General features: G+C 32.7%; 2 protein-coding genes and 1 long non-coding RNA gene across 4 annotated transcripts; all 3 read left to right on the top strand.

Annotated features, from left to right (window-relative positions):
- Positions 1–252: 252 nt before the first annotated feature.
- Positions 253–1,787, top strand: LOC111914299 (uncharacterized). Of its 2 annotated transcripts, XR_002857755.3 has the most exons (5): positions 253–436; positions 526–743; positions 1,085–1,146; positions 1,254–1,319; positions 1,574–1,787. It is a non-coding gene; the product is annotated as an uncharacterized LOC111914299 (long non-coding RNA). The 2 variants fall into 2 exon arrangements; XR_002857754.3 differs by having other exon boundaries at positions 526–1,146.
- Positions 1,788–3,961: 2,174 nt separating this feature from the next.
- On the top strand, positions 3,962–7,030 carry LOC111914252 (receptor-like protein EIX2). The gene has a single exon (XM_023910026.1). The coding sequence runs from the start codon at positions 3,962–3,964 to the stop codon at positions 7,028–7,030; it is 3,069 nt and encodes a 1,022-aa protein (XP_023765794.1).
- Positions 7,031–11,992: 4,962 nt separating this feature from the next.
- LOC111914251 (cellular nucleic acid-binding protein homolog) lies at positions 11,993–12,415 on the top strand. The gene has a single exon (XM_023910025.1). The coding sequence runs from the start codon at positions 11,993–11,995 to the stop codon at positions 12,413–12,415; it is 423 nt and encodes a 140-aa protein (XP_023765793.1).
- Positions 12,416–22,703: the final 10,288 nt, after the last annotated feature.

Raw genomic sequence — 22,703 nt, forward strand, 5'->3', positions numbered from 1 at the left:
CACTATTCCTTAGCATTGTCCAAGTTTTATATATATATATATATATATATATATATATATATATATATATATATATATATATATATATATATATATATATATATATATATATAGGGCCAGCCCATGGGCCTGGACAAGCTGGGCGACCACCCCGGTCCCCCAAATGCCAAAGGGCCCATTTTATATTTTCTTATATCAGATATATAGCAATAGCCCCGTTGGTTTTAAGTCTTTTGGATTGATTATTCAAGGCCCAATCCTCTTAAAAGCGCCGACCCATAAGGAAGCGGGAGGAGCGAAGACCTGGCGTGCGTGCGAGATGAGTATCTGACTTCCAAGACGCAGGCGCACAACACAAATAAATCTTCAGCAATTAATTACTATGGAAAATCCAAACGTTTTCTTTAGAAGTTTAGATTCCATAGCATAAGCAACGGTTAGTTAGACTTCTCATATTTCTTTTTGGAATTGATTTCTTCTCCGGTTCTCATCTTTTCTGATTTTTAATAGTCTCCATGGTCCTAGGTTCATACACAATCACAAATCTATGGTTCTCTGCGCAACCTTTCCCAACCAACCCAAAATTTTCAATTTCTTCTCAATCGATTGCACTTATATTTAACAATTCTTGAATCGACATTGCTGAACCTCCAATCCTCCATTTTTAATCGACACAGGTAAAGTCGTGAAGACTTGAAGCTTCGGTGTATCGTCATTGACGAACCCCCAATAGCATCTTCCAGGTTTTTTCTTATGCTTTTATATCTGTTAGCTTCATAAATCGATTCTCATTTTTGCTCTTAAATCTTTAATTGCTTTTGAAACCACCTGTTTTCTAATACCACTGATTGAGCCATGTATCTCACCACTGATGTAGCAGTAGTTGACTAGTTGATTCTAGTTTAATCTTAGAGTATAGTTATTCTAGTTTATATTTGTATTTTTTATGCTTTAATCGTTCTTTGCTTTTGATTTTTATTATCTATTATTAGCTTCTGATTTGTATTATTTAAACAGAAGAAATGTAGAACTGATTTGTATTATTTTTTCCACATGCACTCCACTTTTTTGTTAATATGAAAAGGGCAAAGCTCATAAAGCACACATACCTTTTGCGGCTGTGTAGCACATCATTACACTCATCAGGTATTTCTTATTAAATTTTCTGCTTCTAATTTCTGTTATTTTTGGCTTTATATTGTTTTTAAGATACTGAACTTGAAGAAGAATCCGTTGACATTGATTTTGTGCAGGTAGATGTTAAAGTGGAGGGTGAAGGAGTTAATGTAAAACTGGAAAGAGAGATGGTCTATGGTTTGGTAATATTTTGACACACTTTCAATTGATAGGGACGGGAGGGAAAGGGAAAAATGTAAGAGATGCTCAAAACAGTACATATGAGAAACCAAAAATTGGACATATAGTTTGAGAAATCACATTAAAAAGTGTCATAGATTGTTTATTTGCAATTAAAGTAATTGAGTTATCTTGTTAGATTTTTTTGATAGTTGTGTTTTATTGTTGATTTTTTAATTAATGATTAACAAATTTTAATATGTTTATTTTTTTGAAGGCAATGAAGAGTTGTGTTTACAAGAACTTACGGATGATATTATGGAATTGGATAGCACGGTTAAACATCAAACGATGCAGTCATACATTTGAAGATCTTTACATCATTCTATGTTGTTTTATGTAAATTTTTTTGTTTTATTCGTGTTTTTCAAGTTTGAATTAACTTTTTTTAGAACTTATGGATGGCTCTATGCAATTGGCTGTTTTGTTAATTTTGTCGTGTTTTTTCGTGTTTTTATTTTGTTGTGTTCGTGTTAATGAAAAAAAAATACGATATCATGTCGTGTCGTGTTCGGGTTGAAAAAAAACATTTCATGTTGTGTCGTGTTAGGCAAGAGCACGAAATGATTCCCGATTTGCCACCCTTATTCATGAAACCTTTTTTGTCATAGGTGGAGAGTCCGAGCATTCAATTGTAAAATTTATATTAGTTAATAAAAATTTCCGAAGGTGCATCTCTCTAAAAAAAATTATTAGGGCCCACATTTATTATTTTGCCCCGGACCCCAAATTGTCTAGGATCGGCCCTATATATATATATATATATATATATATATATATATATATATATATATATATATATATATATATATATATATATATATATATATATATATAATTTCCTTCTTGATGCTATGGGTCAAATGAGTTTTTGGGCTTAGTTGGCAATCACCAAATAACATTGAAACCTATTACAACCGGTAAAATGATCGTGCTAAACGGTAAATTATGAGTTCATTCCCTAGTAAAGGTTTAAAATTAAAAAAGAAAAAGAAACTCGAGTGACCTTTTAAAACAAATACGACAAGTTCGTTGTTGTGGTAATATGATATTTTCCTTTGTGAATACATACTCTGACGAGAATTAAAAATTAAACATTATAATAAAAATTGTTACCTAAAAAGGTGAGTATGTCATTTTCGATGACTTTTAAGTGGGTTTGAACCGCTTGATCGACCTAAAAAGATATGTGAAATTAAGTTTGTTGCAAATACTATATTTCAAACTCGATACTACTACATAAGATCTAACGTGGCTTCAACATCACAATATTGTGATGTCATTTATTTGGTAACTTACTAAATTGATGGTAATCGCCTAATCGGTCAACTGCTTCATATTGTAACAAAATTGTAGATGTAATTATATAATTGAGAAAAACAAAACATAGCGACAAAATAAAAAATTATGGTAAACTTAGTGATTTTATTGCAATTCAAGAAAAATGGTTATTAGAAGAACAGGGGGAACTGGTCATTTGGTTGATATTGCAACAAAATTGTAAATATAATAACATAATTGAAAAAAAAAAAAAACTCAACGCCAATCGAAATTTTGTGGTAATGTAATGATTTTCTTGCAATTTATCCTTATAAATATTTTTTTTAAATATTTATATAATTAATGAATTACATTTTAAAAACATATGTTGAGTGTGGTACTATTCCTATCAATTTTGTGGGGTGAAAAGAGAGTGAGGGGGGAAATGACGTGGCGTTGACATGGCAGACCAATAATATGGACGTGGCGTTGACATGGCAGACCAAGAATATGGTAAGGTGTGGTACGACTCCTATGTCTAAAGGTGTTGCATCTTATTATGTGGATAATCAATTTCTTAAACGGAAGAATCATTTCATTTTTAAAAAATAACTTATAAACTACTTTTTGAACGTGACAATCTGAAAAAACTTCAAAAATAAACTAACTTATAAGTTACTTCTAATCGTGCTAAACATAAAAACAGTTGTGAAATATGGTTTATTTTCTCATATTTAATAAAACACATATTTCTTTACTTATTTGATTATTACTATTAAAGATTTTAATGCTATTTGGATTGTCATATTGGTTACATTAGTTTCACAATGAGTGTGTTCTTCCTATGATCCACCGACCACCAATCGACGAACTAGATTTTCTTGTTGCACTTCTCATAATTGGCTTGCCATAACCGAAAATTTGCAACATGATTTAAGATAAAGATAAATAAGCTTATAATGGTTCCTTTTTAAAGCTCCTTCTTTGATTACCCCATGTAGACTTTCAATCAACAAATTAACAAACTCTCTCCTTTTTTTTTTTTTTTTTTAAATTCCAATCTAACCCCGATCACCTCCATCCTCACATATATCTCTACCAACAAATAGTAGGTAATTTACTTTACTTAATCAACCACCCACTAGATCAACAGTAGCCTATTATAATGTATGGTAGGTAATTTACGTAACTTTTGTAGCCTTAAAAGTCAACATGAAGACTTGACCAAACATCACTTATGCATTGACCGAGAACACTAGTTTGTTCTTTCCCAACGATTCAAGATAAGGACGCCCATCTCTCCTGTTACAATTTTCAATTACTTGAATTAGGTTGAGATTGAATCATGGGGCTTCATCTCATTCTTCTTGCCTTTTTCTCGATTACCTTTGCCACCATAGATACGTGTGTAGGTGCTCAAAATTGTTCTGAAGATGAATTATTAGCTCTACTCAAGTTTAAACGTAGCATCAAAGATGACTTCAAAATGCTCTCATCATGGGTTAGCACTGATTGTTGCTCATGGAAAGGAGTCCGTTGTGATGATTACACAGGAAGTGTTGTTGGCCTACATCTAAGAGGTAATATAACGCGTTCTTATTCATGTAATTATGGAGGCAATAGCTACGCCTCAACTGTTGAAGACAATAGCCTTATTAGTGAAAACTATTACTTAGTTGGTGAAGAGGTGAGCTCCTCTTTAGCGGATTTGAGACACTTAAAATCCCTTGACTTGAGTGGGAATGATTTTCATGGAATCCGGATTCCAGAGTTCATTGGATCCTTGAAACAACTGAATTACCTCAATCTCTCTAACACAGGTTTCATGGGTATTATTCCGCATCACATTGGAAATCTTTCCAATTTGAAGTCTCTTGATCTCAATTCATTATCAGATTCACAAAACTTGATGGTGGATGATATGGCATGGATTTCTGGCCTTTCATCACTCGAACATCTTGACTTAAATGGAGTGGATCTTAATCAAGCACCAAATCGTCACATGGTGCTTTACATGATTCCTTCGTTAACAGATTTAAGTTTGTCATGTTGTGGTATTTCAAATGTCGATCTTGTTCCTTATGTTAATTTGAGTAAAATCCTTCCCAATGTCATAAACCTGGATCTTAGCTACAATTCAATTGAAGGAAAATTTCCTTCTGTTTTAGCAAACATGAGTTCCTTATCGACCCTTGATCTTTCGGGAAACAGTTTAAGTTCATCGATTCCTGTCATACATGGCTTGTTAAACCTTGACCTTTCTTATAACAACTTTGAGCATATTGGAATCTGGAAACAATGTCACCTTAAAAGTTTGATTGTTTGGAACAATAATCTTGGACTAGAAATGATTGGCCCATCAACAAACATATCCACATGTCCAAATTATTCGTTTGAGATATTGGATTTATTTGGGAATGGATTAAATGATTTAAGTCTTGAATCCCTTGGAAGACTAACGAATTTAAGAGTATTAAATCTCGGGTCAAACAGATTAAAAGGTCAAATCCATGAAGCTTTGGGAAGATTAAAATTGTTACGAGTATTAGATCTATCTTTCAACCAGTTAGAGGGACCCATTCCGACATTTCTCGGGCAGCTGACCGAACTTGATCTTTCTTATAATCACTTGACCGGTCCAATTCCAGAATCTTTTGGAAATTTAGTAGATTTAACGGTTTTGAAGCTGGAATCGAATCAGTTAATGGGTCCCATCCCAGAATCTCTAGAAAGACTAGATTCACTACAAGTATTTTCAGTGTCTTCAAATTCGTTAAATGGGACTATTCCAGTTTCAATTGGGCAACTCACCCATCTCAATTTTCTAGATGTCTCGAACAATTCTTTAGAAGGATTAGTTTCTGAATCCCATTTTGCTAATCTTTCAAGGTTGAAGTACTTGGATATGAGTTCGAATACGAATTTGACATTCCATGTTTCTGGTGATTGGATACCTCGATTCCAGTTAAAAACCTTTGCACTCGGTTCTTGCAAAATTTCAGATGAATTTCCACAGTGGATTCAAACTCAAAGGAATCTTGATAAGTTAGTGTTGTCGAATGCTAGTATTTCTGGAGCTTTACCCACATGGTTGCAACAGATGCCCATCATTCGTTTCTTAGATCTCTCTCACAATAATCTCAGTGGATCACTGAGAAACCTTCCAAATGGGTTTACAGACGAGTATGGAGGTTCACTATATGTTCAAAATAACCTTTTCAAAGGGTTGATTCCGAGATCATTGTGCAAAAGGACTTCTTTGGAGATTCTTGATCTTTCCAGAAATAGGTTAACCGGGAAAATTCCGAATTGTTTAGAGAATCTGAAAAACTTGAATATGATGCTATTCAGTTCAAATCGGCTGTCTGGTGTTATTCCAAGATCATTAGGTCATGTTTCTCCATCATTGTCATGGTTGAATTTGAATGACAATAGCTTCACTGGAGAGATTCCTCAAGATTTAGGGAAGTTAAGAGCGTTGAGAGTTTTAGATTTTGGTGATAACAAATTCTCTGGAAACATACCGAAATGGATCGGAGAAAATGTAACGACATTGATGGTTCTTAGGTTGCATAACAATAACTTCACCGGAAGAATTCCACAATCTTTATGCAGAAATTCAAATCTTCAAATTTTAGATGTTGCATACAACGGATTAACAGGATCTATCCCTCGTTGTTTTGGGGAGTTGAATGGCATGATTGAGAAAAGAGAGCAAGATATTCGTAATGGAAGTTCCAGTTCTGGGGAGACAGTGATTCAGGGCATGAAAGGAGTTGATCTTGAATATACAAAAACTTTGGGTTTAGTTTTTAACATGGATCTTTCAAGCAATAAGCTTACGGGAGAAATACCTAAAGAGCTAACTTCACTTTCTTTGTTGGTGGGTCTTAATTTGTCTCATAATCATCTAATTGGGGTTATTCCAGACAGAATCGGAAACATGAAGTTGTTATTTTCCCTTGATTTCTCAGGAAATGAGTTGAGTGGGATGATCCCTCAAACGTTAGCAGCTTTGAATTTCTTGAGCCATTTGAATTTGTCACACAACAACTTGTCAGGACGAATTCCAACAGGAAATCAATTGCAAACCCTAACAGATCCATCGATATATGTTGGTAATATAGATCTTTGTGGTGCTCCACTTCCGAAGGATTGTTCCTATGATTATGAAGATCCAAGAACCATAACAAGCAACAACAAACTCGAAGCAAATGATGTGTCTGAGATATGGTTTTACTTGGGCGCTATGTGTGGTTTATCAGTAGGGTTTTGGGGTGTTATTGGAGTTTTGGTGTTCAAGAAGCAATGGAGAAAGAAGCTTTACATGTTCGTCGAAGTAACCATGGACATGGTAAAGGTTGCAGTCACCATTAGAGTTTCCAAGATGAAAAGAGGGAGAGAAGCTGCATAGATTCTATGTAATTGTGGAACATCTGTTATAAGTAGCCTTATATAATTCCATGCTGTGTTATTATGAGATAATAATTCGAATTTATAAGATTTTTTTGACCGGTTATCATTCGTGATAGCTGATCAAATGGTACAAACTGAACAGTTTGTTGCCTTATTGAGTCAATTTTTCTTTACTTATTTACAGAAAATCTCACGTCATCTCTTGTTCATATTAATGACTCTATGAGATTCATTCTTGGTTCTCCTTAAAACATAATCCACGAAAAAACATTATTCATACATGCATAACTTTGTAACGCACTTAAATATTTTTTAGGAAAATCTTGATTGAACATGTGCATTTTATGACTACATTTACATTTCAAATCAAATGATTTATCGTAACATGGATTCTGAACAAGTCTACAACGAGTGGAATCACAAGTGTTGTGATTTTTGAGTTTACTTGGCTTTAAGATCGAATTCATGGGATAAGATATAACATCAATATGTATACAATCATGTAACTTTTGTAGACACATCACCATAATATACCATGAGGTAAATGTTTTTGTTGATAAAGATACATCTCATAAAGAGTCGTATCCTTTTGCAGATAGGCATAGCATAGACCATGTTTTGACGAAGCTACCCCTCCGAAACGTTCTTCATGTACATTATGGCATAAGAAGGTTGCGACATTTGATACTTTTGCAGCTTTAATTTCATTTTTTTTTTTGGGAAAATGACTCATGAGGGTAACTAACTATTAAGTTTGTTCATATTTGGTCTCGTTCCTTTTTTTGTACCCAATATATCATCAAACATGTTGTTTGTGTTCATTATAGTCAGTCCAAAGGGTTAGGTGATAGTCGGTCAAAAGGATTATGGTAAACACAAACAACAAGTGCGATGGTATATTGGGTAAAAAAAATGACCAAATGTGAACAAACTTAGGGGGTGTTTGGGATTGCTTTTAAAACAACTTTTGATTTTTAACTTTTCCAGAAAGTCAAAAAATTGCTAAAAGATGTTTGGCTAATGAAAAAAATCTTTTAAAATAACTTTTTATATAGAAGGAAAAGTTGGGTTTTCAAAAAATCACAAATCCTGTCTTTTTGTAACTTTTAGGACTTTTTAACTGAAAAGTTGACATTTACCTTAAAACCAAATACAAACACATTTTAAAAATTTTCTTTTGGAAAAAATCACTAATCAAAAAGTTTTTTTATAAAAAGGACTTTTAACCTTCAAAAGTAATCTGAAACACTCCCTCAATAATAGTTGATTGGAGCTTTACTTTGGGGTCTTGTTGGTTTATGTATCTCGTTTCCCTATGTATGGAACAAAAGATTGTATTATGTTTCTCTTGTTCGAATAAAAATGTAGACCTTTTGTGGTTATAATGTTATATTATTGTTTAATTAAAAGTTTTTTTTAAGGCAATGATTACAACTTGGCATTAAGATTTTGTTTTACATATATAAGCTAGCTTATTTTTTAAGTTTATTGTAAGTATGAGTTGTTTGATATGTCTTTTACTAAATTTGGTAAGAGTTATCAAGTCTGATTCGATCAGATTCAAACTTTTTGATACCAAAATTAGAAACTTTGGATTCGGTCATATAACCTTTAATTATAACACAGATTGATTCAATCGGCTATTTACTCAATCAGATATGATTCAATCAATAATTATCAAACAACCTTTAAATGTTTGTTGATAAATAAAATAGTTTATTATAAACTATAAATTAATTTTTTGATAAACTATTTGAGATAACTTATTGATAAATAAGTTTATAAACTAAAAAATTTAAGATAGCTCATTAAACAAAGTTTAAATATGCGAACTTAAATACAAGTTTTTTGAACCAAAGTTGGACTCAAAAATAGTATATGGGTCATTTACGTAAATTGGTTAAAATTTGGATAATTACGGACTGACTCTACAGAAAGTAACCTAGGTCTATAGAAGTCTCCTGGAAGTCGGGAGTCGCCACCTTAAAGTTCGTCTATATCTGACGCCCCAAATCATCCCTTTTTGATCTATGCTTGACCTAAATTCCTATCAATATATCTCTCAACTCTACTGCAGTAGAAACCCTACAAACCAATTAACCTTTTACTGAATTTCGCCTCCTAAAACCCCAGAACAGTGCAAAAAAAGGGTTTATGGTCTTCCTTCTTGAACTGCCAATTTCACAACAAATACGCAAAACCCTTCTGGATTCTACTAAAACCCCAGGAAACCAGACATTGTTTTTCTTTATTTTTGACAATTGTTTCTTCTGATGAGTTCTATCGTGGGGCTTTTTAAGATGGATTTGATTTAGGACAAATTCCAATCTTTTTCAACACCAAAACGCCTCTATCGGTTTCGCCTAAAACCCAAGATTTGTTTCTGTGTAGGTAGATTCTTTTCTGCTTTAATAAAGTTTAGGAATAAGAATGGAGGGTTATGATTAAAGCAAGGTATTTGTGGGTGGGTTATGTAACGCCCGCGTTTCCAGGCTAAACATTATCCTTGATGTAATAGTCTAGGTTAACCCTTGTAACTTTTATTTGAAGTATTAATGATGAAATATTTGAGTATTGTGTGAATTATGTGTTTATTTTCTTAATTATTATAATTTAATGAATTAAGAATAAAATAAGCGTCAAAATTAAAGTATGAGATAAGTCCGATGTCTTTGCATAAAGATGTAGTGGTCGAAACAAGGATTCCGAAGATATAAAGAATGCCGAAATCCGAGTTATAACGAAGAAGTTATGACCTGTCGAAGTTTCGCGACAGAACCAGCAACGTTGAATGACGTAAAAAGTGAAATTTACGTTAGATCGAAATTTAGCCTTAGTGATCTAAACAAAAGTCGTAGAGTTCGTTAAACCGAGAGCGTGCATAAAAAGAACACCCAAATCTGACTTCGTATGAGGAAGTTATGATTTTTCGAAGTTTCGACTTAGCAGTATGCAGCCCGGATACTCGATTTGAGATCGAGCGGTTTTTAGCCAAAACAATCTTAATGAGAATCAAAGATCTCGTTAATAGTAGTGAAACGATAAAAATATAGGCGAAAACAGACGTCGGATGAAAAATTTATGATTTTATAACGGAGTTTTCCTGTCCCGACCTACTAAAAATAAATAATAAAAAATAAATTCAAAATTAGCCGACGGAGTCTAAACGAAAACTGTAGAGCGTAGTCTCACCTACGCGTGGATATAAAGAACGTCGAAAACAGAGTTCGTATGAGGAAGATATGAATTTTTGAAGTTTATTAAATATTTTCGATATTAAATTTAAATATAAAATACCGATATTATCCGAAGGGGGGGAGTCAGCGATCCTATCCTCATTACGCCCAGCGTAATTTCATATTACGCCCAGTGTAAATCGAAGTTCCAGCCCCCTATAAAAGGATGTCGAGGGCAGCCGAGTTCTTTGCTTGTTTCTTCCCTTTCTCTCGCGTTTTTGCATCGTTTTTCGTGCAAGAATTATCACGAAGCCCCGGTATCATTCCCGAGCCCCGAAGCAAGTCCCGAGGCCCCGAAGATCCCGTGAAGTGCAATTCCCGAGCCGAAGCTCTGCCCGCGAGGAGCCCGGTTTTTGTGAAGATCTTCCAGATCTGCCGAAGAATACTACTTCTATAAGCCACCTGTAGGTGTTAATGAACTTGGGTGTTCATTCGCTGTACTCCATCCCCCTCATGGTTGCCTTATTTGACTTATATTGCTAAGGAACCCCTGAAGCATGTGTTGTCGCCCCGATGAAATATTCTTAGACTAGGTCCCTTGTGTTAGTTGTTTTAGGGACATAAAGTGAGAATAACGGGAATGGGTAATTGGGTTATTGTTGGTTAATGAAAATAAAGTTAATTACTTATTGTGGGTTGAAAACTCTATATGCTCACCAGGCTCCCAAGCCTGACCCACTCGGTTTTATTTGTATTACAGGAAGTGGCGCAAGGGCATAAGATGGATGAATCATCAAGTTGTTTTGTTTACAAGTTTGTATATGTATATATTTGTTGAATGAATTGTAATGTTATTGTTTATGCTTTATGGTCTGTATCGGAACATGACATCCCGAGTTTTGATTATATAATGAAAATACATTTCTTGATGAAATGCTTTGGTAAATATTATTTTATCATACTTTGTTTTTGGGAACAAATTCCGCAACTCTTTCAAATCAAAATGATTTACTCTGAAATTATTTTAAAAGCATAAATGAAAATCGATCTTTTCTGGCCGAGATTTTGGGGATGTCATAGTTGGTATCAGAGCATTAGTTTAAGCGAACTAGGAATTTGTAGGATTTCCAGACTTAAACTTAGAATGCTAAGTGAAATTGTGAGATGTGTGTCTGTTATATTTTAGACACGAGCACTAGTTTATTTTAGGAAAATTGCCTAAAATGCTTTTATGTGTTAAATGTTATATGTTTGCCATATATGATATTATTTTTTCGGATCTATGGTCTTTTGCCGACCGGATCTTGAAACCTTATGTGTGTAGGATTCTAAGCGTATGTCTACGATATTAGAACTAGCATGTAAATGTTTCGGAGTGAAAAGGATGATTTGAACGTCTATCGAAATAGAGATCTAAATTCACCTAATTTGGTGTATAGATCGAAATGGAAAACACACAAAGTGGATTGGAAAACGACAACCCGCAGTCTGAGCCACAAATGATTGGGAGTGCACTAGAACTAACAGCTGCACCTGAGCCAATCACGATGGCGGGAGTATATGCAATGGTGCGAATGATGTTGGATCATCATATGGAAGAAACAAGGCGTTTAATTCAACAAAGTAAGGACGAACTTACTGTACCAGTACGCCAGACACCTACTCTTGAGATAACTATCGGGGTTGCTAAGTCAGTCGAAGAAGTGATCAACGGTAGTATCGCCAACAAGGTTGAAGTTGGCAAGAAAAGGAAATTTGAGGGGTCTTCAAGGTCTGACAATAACATGTTCTCAAGGTATGGAGGAGTAGGTGAAGCGACATGGTGCGATAAGTATGGAAGAAAGCACAACGGGAGATGCCCTAAGGAAGTGATCTGCTTTAAATGCGGGAAGATTGGTCACTATGCCCACGAATGCTCAATCGAGGAAGAAGTTTGCATTAAGTGTAGTAAAGAGGGACACTACAAGAAAGAATTCCCTGTGAGAGTTACAAAGTCAAGTGTACCGCTAAAGAACTTTGAGAGATGTGACGAAGATGTGACTTGTTACAAATGTGGAAAGACAGGGCATTACGCCAACAAGTGTGTATCCAAAAAGAGGGTGTGCTATGAATGTTGGGGAGAAGGGCATTTATCTAGGGACTGCCCGAAGAAGAATGAGGGAGCAAAACCAAATGCACTGCCACAGCCAAAGGCAGAAGCATTTTAAATGATCCTTGACGAAGCAGATGACAAAGCGAGGAATCAAGGATAAAGACTCTGTATCAAGGTATAGCTAGTATCAGGAAGTGTAGCCTTATAAAGGCATAGTATAGGGTGAACTTGAACTTTTGTGTAATAGTTTCAAGAATTAATATAAACCCTGTTTTTGTTATCTGATGTGTTGAATGACACCTATCGAAGGATAACGTAAGAGTGGTATCTTGCCTTTGGAATATGTCTGATAAAATAACGGAAAGTTTAGAGGAGTACGATACATCTGAAGTACACCTGCGGTTGGCAGGATGATGGAACGATGGGTGTAACTCTTAAAGTTGTCCCATCGCCTAGAATTTCCATCACCAACCGAGTTGAAGTAGAATTGATGATTGAAGATATGCATGGAAGAAATCCTAGTAGAGTCTGGGAGAATTTTTATGATTAATTGGACACATTAGTATGTGTTAAATTGTTTTGTGATTTTAGGACTTGGGGACTGCGAGACAATACTTGGGATGAGTATGAGTAGGTGTGAATAGTAGTAGAGATCTATACTACTGGAAGCACATGACTCACGCTTGGATCAGGGAAAGTCACAAGGTTACCAAGAAGCTAGTAATTTGTCTCGTTTTATTCAAGTATGTCGTTACCATTGTTTCGGTGATGACTAAGGAGATTATTGTTATTCTGGCCCTAGTGGTCATGTGTAACATCCCCCTCTGGCACGTATCACAATATTGTCCGCTTTGGGCCACTCGGCATGAGGACTTCCCAGGGGGTCACCCATCCTGGTACTACTCCCGCCCGAGCACGCTTAACTGCAGAGTTCTTATGGGATCTGCTGCCCTCACGGCTTTAAAACGCGTTGTGATAGGGAAGGTATCCACACCCCTTTATAAGGAAATGTTTCGTTCTCCTTCCAAGCCGATGTGGGATCAGATCTAACCCACTTTCACCCCCCATTATAGGGTTCGACGTCCCCGTTGAACACATCGACCCGTGCCCTAGCTCTGATACCATTTGTAACATCCCCCTCTGGCACGTATCACAATATTGTCCGCTTTGGGCCACTCGGCACAAGGACTTCCCAGGGGGTCACCCATCCTGGTACTACTCCCGCCCGAGCACGCTTAACTGCAGAGTTCTTATGGGATCTGCTGCCCTCACGGCTTTAAAACGCGTTGTGATAGGGAAGGTATCCACACCCCTTTATAAGGAAATGTTTCGTTCTCCTTCCAAGCCGATGTGGGATCAGATCTAACCCACTTTGAAAGTGGGTATCCAAGAGATTTTCAAAGGTTTGAGTCCAAATTGAAAGAAGATCAAGTTGTTTACATCCGGTCCCCCACTATCGCTCCTAACAAATACACTTTTAAAATAAGTGATGTAACCTCCAAGTTAAATTTGCATGGAAGAACAACTGTTAACGAGTGTCTACACTTTCAATCCAAAACAACATATGGATTTTCTTTTGTTTCTTTTGAAACAATTATCTCTGCAACAGCTACATCTAATGAATCAATTGGTAATTTCCCTCCTTATTGATTGTATATTATATTTAATTCTTAATAAACAAAACCGGTTAAACACGTGTCATACAAAAAAACCTTTTCCTCCAAATGTAAAATCCCAATTATACCCATGGTTGGTCTCACGTATCATATGAATCGGAATTAGAATCGGAACTTAACATTAGAATCAGAACTTAATTTAAATTAGATTTGGAATTTATCAATCTGAATATGGCAATATGACAATTTAAATGTGCAATTCCGATTATGGATCTTTTTATTGAATCAATTTTCGTTATATGGCCGATTACATGCATCTTTTTATGGTATCAAGATCAAGATCAAATTTCGTTATTATGTTCAATATATAATTGAAACATAGGAATAACAATCATTCTTTACTGCATATTGTTCCAGCAATCAAGAATCATTCTTCAATCGGCTACTTCAATCGTTTTGTAAGTTTCTTATTTTTTTCCAATTCTCTGTTTTTTGTTTTTTGTTTTTTCTGAACTTCATATGCTTCAATCAATTTTCGTTATATGCTCGATTAAGGACATTAACGACAGTAATTCTGTAAGTTTCTTATTATCAATTTTGGTTCTGGTTGTGTATATGTACGGCCATGATTGTCGATTGCTGTGTTAATCAAATTCCGTTATATGCTCGGTTAAGGACATTAGACACAGTAATCTGAATATGGCAGCAAACATTAACAACAGTAAAGTTTACTTACAATTCCATTAACACCCTTTGTCTACCATAATATAGAATTTTAGTTTTCAGTTATTTACCTGTTATAGCATGCTTCTTTCAAACAAGTAATTATAACAAAACAGTTAGCATTTCATTTTCTGTCAAATTTCTATAAAATGGCTATATAAATTTTGAATCACAGTTTGCACTTTCTGTTTTATGGCTGTTTATAGCATTTAAGTTTTGTTTTCTGTCAAATTTAGCATCTTACTTGGTTCCTATTTTTCTGATTTTCCTGTTTAGGTTATGTTTTATCATTGTTTAAATCCATTACTATTGTAAAATTTTACATCGATATTTTTTTAATATACAGTTAACAATTTCAGAATTTTGACTTATTTTCCTAACATTTTTACCTATTTTTACTAAATTTTACAAATCCAACTTAAGGGCCTCTTTCTAATAAGGATACATTTGGTATATTAGTAAATTGAAGTTTTCTTTCAAACAAAGGAATCATATACAGATCAAACTTATCATTATTATTTTTAATTATGAATGTTGTATAGGGGTATATAGTTTCTGTTAGCATGTTTCTTTCAGAATTTGTTTTCTTCGTATGAATGTTTCAATATAACCATATTGTATTATTCAGTTTCTTCTTATATTATTAGTACTCCATACACATAATTGTAATTATTTTGTGTACTTTTCTGTTATAGTGACAATGGCAGAAAGAAAGATCACTTTCATTAGAGACTTGGACAATATGAAGGATGATTACACACTAAAAGTGTCTATCATCCGGCTGTGGAAATCGCTTTCAGATGGCAACCCCACTATTGTCAGATCAATTGAGATGATACTCATGGATGAAATGGTAAAATCTACTATTTTAATAGCATTATTCAAAAACATTTTTTTTATTTGATCATTCCAATAATATTATTCAAACTCAATCATTGAAGATGTTATCTTCAATGTTGACCAATTTATATTTATTAAAAATTTCCTTTTTAACATTATATAATATTCTTACCCTATGTGAATAGTGTACAAAAATCCGAGCAAGTGTGTATCCAAGAGATTTTCAAAGGTTTGAGTCCAAATTGAAAGAAGATCAAGTTGTTTACATCCGGTCCCCCACTATCGCTCCTAACAAATACACTTTTAAAATAAGTGATGTAACCTCCAAGTTAAATTTGCATGGAAGAACAACTGTTAACGAGTGTCTACACTTTCAATCCAAAACAACATATGGATTTTCTTTTGTTTCTTTTGAAACAATTATCTCTGCAACAGCTACATCTAATGAATCAATTGGTAATTTCCCTCCTTATTGATTGTATATTATATTTAATTCTTAATAAACAAAACCGGTTAAACACGTGTCATACAAAAAAACCTTTTCCTCCAAATGTAAAATCCCAATTATACCCATGGTTGGTCTCACGTATCATATGAATCGGAATTAGAATCGGAACTTAACATTAGAATCGGAACTTAATTTAAATTAGATTTGGAATTTATCAATCTGAATATGGCAATATGACAATTTAAATGTGCAATTCCGATTATGGATCTTTTTATTGAATCAATTTTCGTTATATGGCCGATTACATGCATCTTTTTATGGTATCAAGATCAAGATCAAATTTCGTTATTATGTTCAATATATAATTGAAACATAGGAATAACAATCATTCTTTACTGCATATTGTTCCAGCAATCAAGAATCATTCTTCAATCGGCTACTTCAATCGTTTTGTAAGTTTCTTATTTTTTTCCAATTCTCTGTTTTTTGTTTTTTGTTTTTTCTGAACTTCATATGCTTCAATCAATTTTCGTTATATGCTCGATTAAGGACATTAACGACAGTAATTCTGTAAGTTTCTTATTATCAATTTTGGTTCTGGTTGTGTATATGTACGGCCATGATTGTCGATTGCTGTGTTAATCAAATTCCGTTATATGCTCGGTTAAGGACATTAGACACAGTAATCTGAATATGGCAGCAAACATTAACAACAGTAAAGTTTACTTACAATTCCATTAACACCCTTTGTCTACCATAATATAGAATTTTAGTTTTCAGTTATTTACCTGTTATAGCATGCTTCTTTCAAACAAGTAATTATAACAAAACAGTTAGCATTTCATTTTCTGTCAAATTTCTATAAAATGGCTATATAAATTTTGAATCACAGTTTGCACTTTCTGTTTTATGGCTGTTTATAGCATTTAAGTTTTGTTTTCTGTCAAATTTAGCATCTTACTTGGTTCCTATTTTTCTGATTTTCCTGTTTAGGTTATGTTTTATCATTGTTTAAATCCATTACTATTGCAAAATTTTACATCGATATTTTTTTAATAAATCCATTACCATGGAATTCCTTGTGATGTAATAAATGAAGCCCAAAATAACATAGATTTGTTTACCATTAAAGCACATACCACTAAGATGTAATCCCATGAATGTTTGTTAACATGTTTATTTCAGATTTTCATTTCTTTGTATGAATGTTTGTTTTCACTTACCTCTTGCAATAACTAACAATTTATAATTAGGTTCAATGGACGAAAATGCCCTCTCCAATTACCGCAATCTTATCTTTTTTTTTTTGTTTTTTTCTGATCCTGATATGCTTGAACCACTATTTATAGCATTTAACTTTTGTTTTCTGTCAAATTTAGCATCTTACTTGGTTCCTATTTTTCTGATTTTCCTGTTTAGGTTATGTTTTATCATTGTTTATATCCATTACTATTGTAAAATTTTACATCGATATTTTTTTAATATACAGTTAACAATTTCAGAATTTTGACTTATTTTCCTAACATTTTTACCTATTTTTACTAAATTTTACAAATCCAACTTAAGGGCCTCTTTCTAATAAGGATACATTTGGTATATTAGTAAATTGAAGTTTTCTTTCAAACAAAGGAATCATATACAGATCAAACTTATCATTATTATTTTTAATTATGAATGTTGTATAGGGGTATATAGTTTCTGTTAGCATGTTTCTTTCAGAATTTGTTTTCTTCGTATGAATGTTTCAATATAACCATATTGTATTATTCAGTTTCTTCTTATATTATTAGTACTCCATACACATAATTGTAATTATTTTGTGTACTTTTCTGTTATAGTGACAATGGCAGAAAGAAAGATCACTTTCATTAGAGACTTGGACAATATGAAGGATGATTACACACTAAAAGTGTCTATCATCCGGCTGTGGAAATCGCTTTCAGATGGCAACCCCACTATTGTCAGATCAATTGAGATGATACTCATGGATGAAATGGTAAAATCTACTATTTTAATAGCATTATTCAAAAACATTTTTTTTATTTGATCATTCCAATAATATTATTCAAACTCAATCATTGAAGATGTTATCTTCAATGTTGACCAATTTATATTTATTAAAAATTTCCTTTTTAACATTATATAATATTCTTACCCTATGTGAATAGTGTACAAAAATCCGAGCAAGTGTGTATCCAAGAGATTTTCAAAGGTTTGAGTCCAAATTGAAAGAAGATCAAGTTGTTTACATCCGGTCCCCCACTATCGCTCCTAACAAATACACTTTTAAAATAAGTGATGTAACCTCCAAGTTAAATTTGCATGGAAGAACAACTGTTAACGAGTGTCTACACTTTCAATCCAAAGCAACATATGGATTTTCTTTTGTTTCTTTTGAAACAATTATCTCTGCAACAGCTACATCTAATGAATCAATTGGTAATTTCCCTCCTTATTGATTGTATATTATATTTAATTCTTAATAAACAAAACCGGTTAAACACGTGTCATACAAAAAAACCTTTTCCTCCAAATGTAAAATCCCAATTATACCCATGGTTGGTCTCACGTATCATATGAATCGGAATTAGAATCGGAACTTAACATTAGAATCGGAACTTAATTTAAATTAGATTTGGAATTTATCAATCTGAATATGGCAATATGACAATTTAAATGTGCAATTCCGATTATGGATCTTTTTATTGAATCAATTTTCGTTATATGGCCGATTACATGCATCTTTTTATGGTATCAAGATCAAGATCAAATTTCGTTATTATGTTCAATATATAATTGAAACATAGGAATAACAATCATTCTTTACTGCATATTGTTCCAGCAATCAAGAATCATTCTTCAATCGGCTACTTCAATCGTTTTGTAAGTTTCTTATTTTTTTCCAATTCTCTGTTTTTTGTTTTTTGTTTTTTCTGAACTTCATATGCTTCAATCAATTTTCGTTATATGCTCGATTAAGGACATTAACGACAGTAATTCTGTAAGTTTCTTATTATCAATTTTGGTTCTGGTTGTGTATATGTACGGCCATGATTGTCGATTGCTGTGTTAATCAAATTCCGTTATATGCTCGGTTAAGGACATTAGACACAGTAATCTGAATATGGCAGCAAACATTAACAACAGTAAAGTTTACTTACAATTCCATTAACACCCTTTGTCTACCATAATATAGAATTTTAGTTTTCAGTTATTTACCTGTTATAGCATGCTTCTTTCAAACAAGTAATTATAACAAAACAGTTAGCATTTCATTTTCTGTCAAATTTCTATAAAATGGCTATATAAATTTTGAATCACAGTTTGCACTTTCTGTTTTATGGCTGTTTATAGCATTTAAGTTTTGTTTTCTGTCAAATTTAGCATCTTACTTGGTTCCTATTTTTCTGATTTTCCTGTTTAGGTTATGTTTTATCATTGTTTAAATCCATTACTATTGCAAAATTTTACATCGATATTTTTTTAATAAATCCATTACCATGGAATTCCTTGTGATGTAATAAATGAAGCCCAAAATAACATAGATTTGTTTACCATTAAAGCACATACCACTAAGATGTAATCCCATGAATGTTTGTTAACATGTTTATTTCAGATTTTCATTTCTTTGTATGAATGTTTGTTTTCACTTACCTCTTGCAATAACTAACAATTTATAATTAGGTTCAATGGACGAAAATGCCCTCTCCAATTACCGCAATCTTATCTTTTTTTTTTGTTTTTTTCTGATCCTGATATGCTTGAACCACTATTTATAGCATTTAACTTTTGTTTTCTGTCAAATTTAGCATCTTACTTGGTTCCTATTTTTCTGATTTTCCTGTTTAGGTTATGTTTTATCATTGTTTATATCCATTACTATTGTAAAATTTTACATCGATATTTTTTTAATATACAGTTAACAATTTCAGAATTTTGACTTATTTTCCTAACATTTTTACCTATTTTTACTAAATTTTACAAATCCAACTTAAGGGCCTCTTTCTAATAAGGATACATTTGGTATATTAGTAAATTGAAGTTTTCTTTCAAACAAAGGAATCATATACAGATCAAACTTATCATTATTATTTTTAATTATGAATGTTGTATAGGGGTATATAGTTTCTGTTAGCATGTTTCTTTCAGAATTTGTTTTCTTCGTATGAATGTTTCAATATAACCATATTGTATTATTCAGTTTCTTCTTATATTATTAGTACTCCATACACATAATTGTAATTATTTTGTGTACTTTTCTGTTATAGTGACAATGGCAGAAAGAAAGATCACTTTCATTAGAGACTTGGACAATATGAAGGATGATTACACACTAAAAGTGTCTATCATCCGGCTGTGGAAATCGCTTTCAGATGGCAACCCCACTATTGTCAGATCAATTGAGATGATACTCATGGATGAAATGGTAAAATCTACTATTTTAATAGCATTATTCAAAAACATTTTTTTTATTTGATCATTCCAATAATATTATTCAAACTCAATCATTGAAGATGTTATCTTCAATGTTGACCAATTTATATTTATTAAAAATTTCCTTTTTAACATTATATAATATTCTTACCCTATGTGAATAGTGTACAAAAATCCGAGCAAGTGTGTATCCAAGAGATTTTCAAAGGTTTGAGTCCAAATTGAAAGAAGATCAAGTTGTTTACATCCGGTCCCCCACTATCGCTCCTAACAAATACACTTTTAAAATAAGTGATGTAACCTCCAAGTTAAATTTGCATGGAAGAACAACTGTTAACGAGTGTCTACACTTTCAATCCAAAACAACATATGGATTTTCTTTTGTTTCTTTTGAAACAATTATCTCTGCAACAGCTACATCTAATGAATCAATTGGTAATTTCCCTCCTTATTGATTGTATATTATATTTAATTCTTAATAAACAAAACCGGTTAAACACGTGTCATACAAAAAAACCTTTTCCTCCAAATGTAAAATCCCAATTATACCCATGGTTGGTCTCACGTATCATATGAATCGGAATTAGAATCGGAACTTAACATTAGAATCGGAACTTAATTTAAATTAGATTTGGAATTTATCAATCTGAATATGGCAATATGACAATTTAAATGTGCAATTCCGATTATGGATCTTTTTATTGAATCAATTTTCGTTATATGGCCGATTACATGCATCTTTTTATGGTATCAAGATCAAGATCAAATTTCGTTATTATGTTCAATATATAATTGAAACATAGGAATAACAATCATTCTTTACTGCATATTGTTCCAGCAATCAAGAATCATTCTTCAATCGGCTACTTCAATCGTTTTGTAAGTTTCTTATTTTTTTCCAATTCTCTGTTTTTTGTTTTTTGTTTTTTCTGAACTTCATATGCTTCAATCAATTTTCGTTATATGCTCGATTAAGGACATTAACGACAGTAATTCTGTAAGTTTCTTATTATCAATTTTGGTTCTGGTTGTGTATATGTACGGCCATGATTGTCGATTGCTGTGTTAATCAAATTCCGTTATATGCTCGGTTAAGGACATTAGACACAGTAATCTGAATATGGCAGCAAACATTAACAACAGTAAAGTTTACTTACAATTCCATTAACACCCTTTGTCTACCATAATATAGAATTTTAGTTTTCAGTTATTTACCTGTTATAGCATGCTTCTTTCAAACAAGTAATTATAACAAAACAGTTAGCATTTCATTTTCTGTCAAATTTCTATAAAATGGCTATATAAATTTTGAATCACAGTTTGCACTTTCTGTTTTATGGCTGTTTATAGCATTTAAGTTTTGTTTTCTGTCAAATTTAGCATCTTACTTGGTTCCTATTTTTCTGATTTTCCTGTTTAGGTTATGTTTTATCATTGTTTAAATCCATTACTATTGCAAAATTTTACATCGATATTTTTTTAATAAATCCATTACCATGGAATTCCTTGTGATGTAATAAATGAAGCCCAAAATAACATAGATTTGTTTACCATTAAAGCACATACCACTAAGATGTAATCCCATGAATGTTTGTTAACATGTTTATTTCATATTTTCATTTCTTTGTATGAATGTTTGTTTTCACTGCTTACCTCTTGCAATAACTAACAATTTATAATTAGGTTCAATGGACGAAAATGCCCTCTCCAATTACCGCAATCTTATCTTTTTTTTTTTGTTTTTTTCTGATCCTGATATGCTTGAACCACTATTTATAGCATTTAACTTTTGTTTTCTGTCAAATTTAGCATCTTACTTGGTTCCTATTTTTCTGATTTTCCTGTTTAGGTTATGTTTTATCATTGTTTAAATCCATTACTATTGTAAAATTTTACATCGATATTTTTTTAATATACAGTTAACAATTTCAGAATTTTGACTTATTTTCCTAACATTTTTACCTATTTTTACTAAATTTTACAAATCCAACTTAAGGGCCTCTTTCTAATAAGGATACATTTGGTATATTAGTAAACTGAAGTTTTCTTTCAAACAAAGGAATCATATACAGATCAAACTTATCATTATTATTTTTAATTATGAATGTTGTATAGGGGTATATAGTTTCTGTTAGCATGTTTCTTTCAGAATTTGTTTTCTTCGTATGAATGTTTCAATATAACCATATTGTATTATTCAGTTTGTTCTTATATTATTAGTACTCCATACACATAATTGTAATTATTTTGTGTACTTTTCTGTTATAGTGACAATGGCAGAAAGAAAGATCACTTTCATTAGAGACTTGGACAATATGAAGGATGATTACACACTAAAAGTG

Source organism: Lactuca sativa, chromosome 8 (genome assembly GCF_002870075.4).
Source record: "Lactuca sativa cultivar Salinas chromosome 8, Lsat_Salinas_v11, whole genome shotgun sequence".
In the NCBI taxonomy this organism is placed as follows: domain Eukaryota; kingdom Viridiplantae; phylum Streptophyta; class Magnoliopsida; order Asterales; family Asteraceae; genus Lactuca; species Lactuca sativa.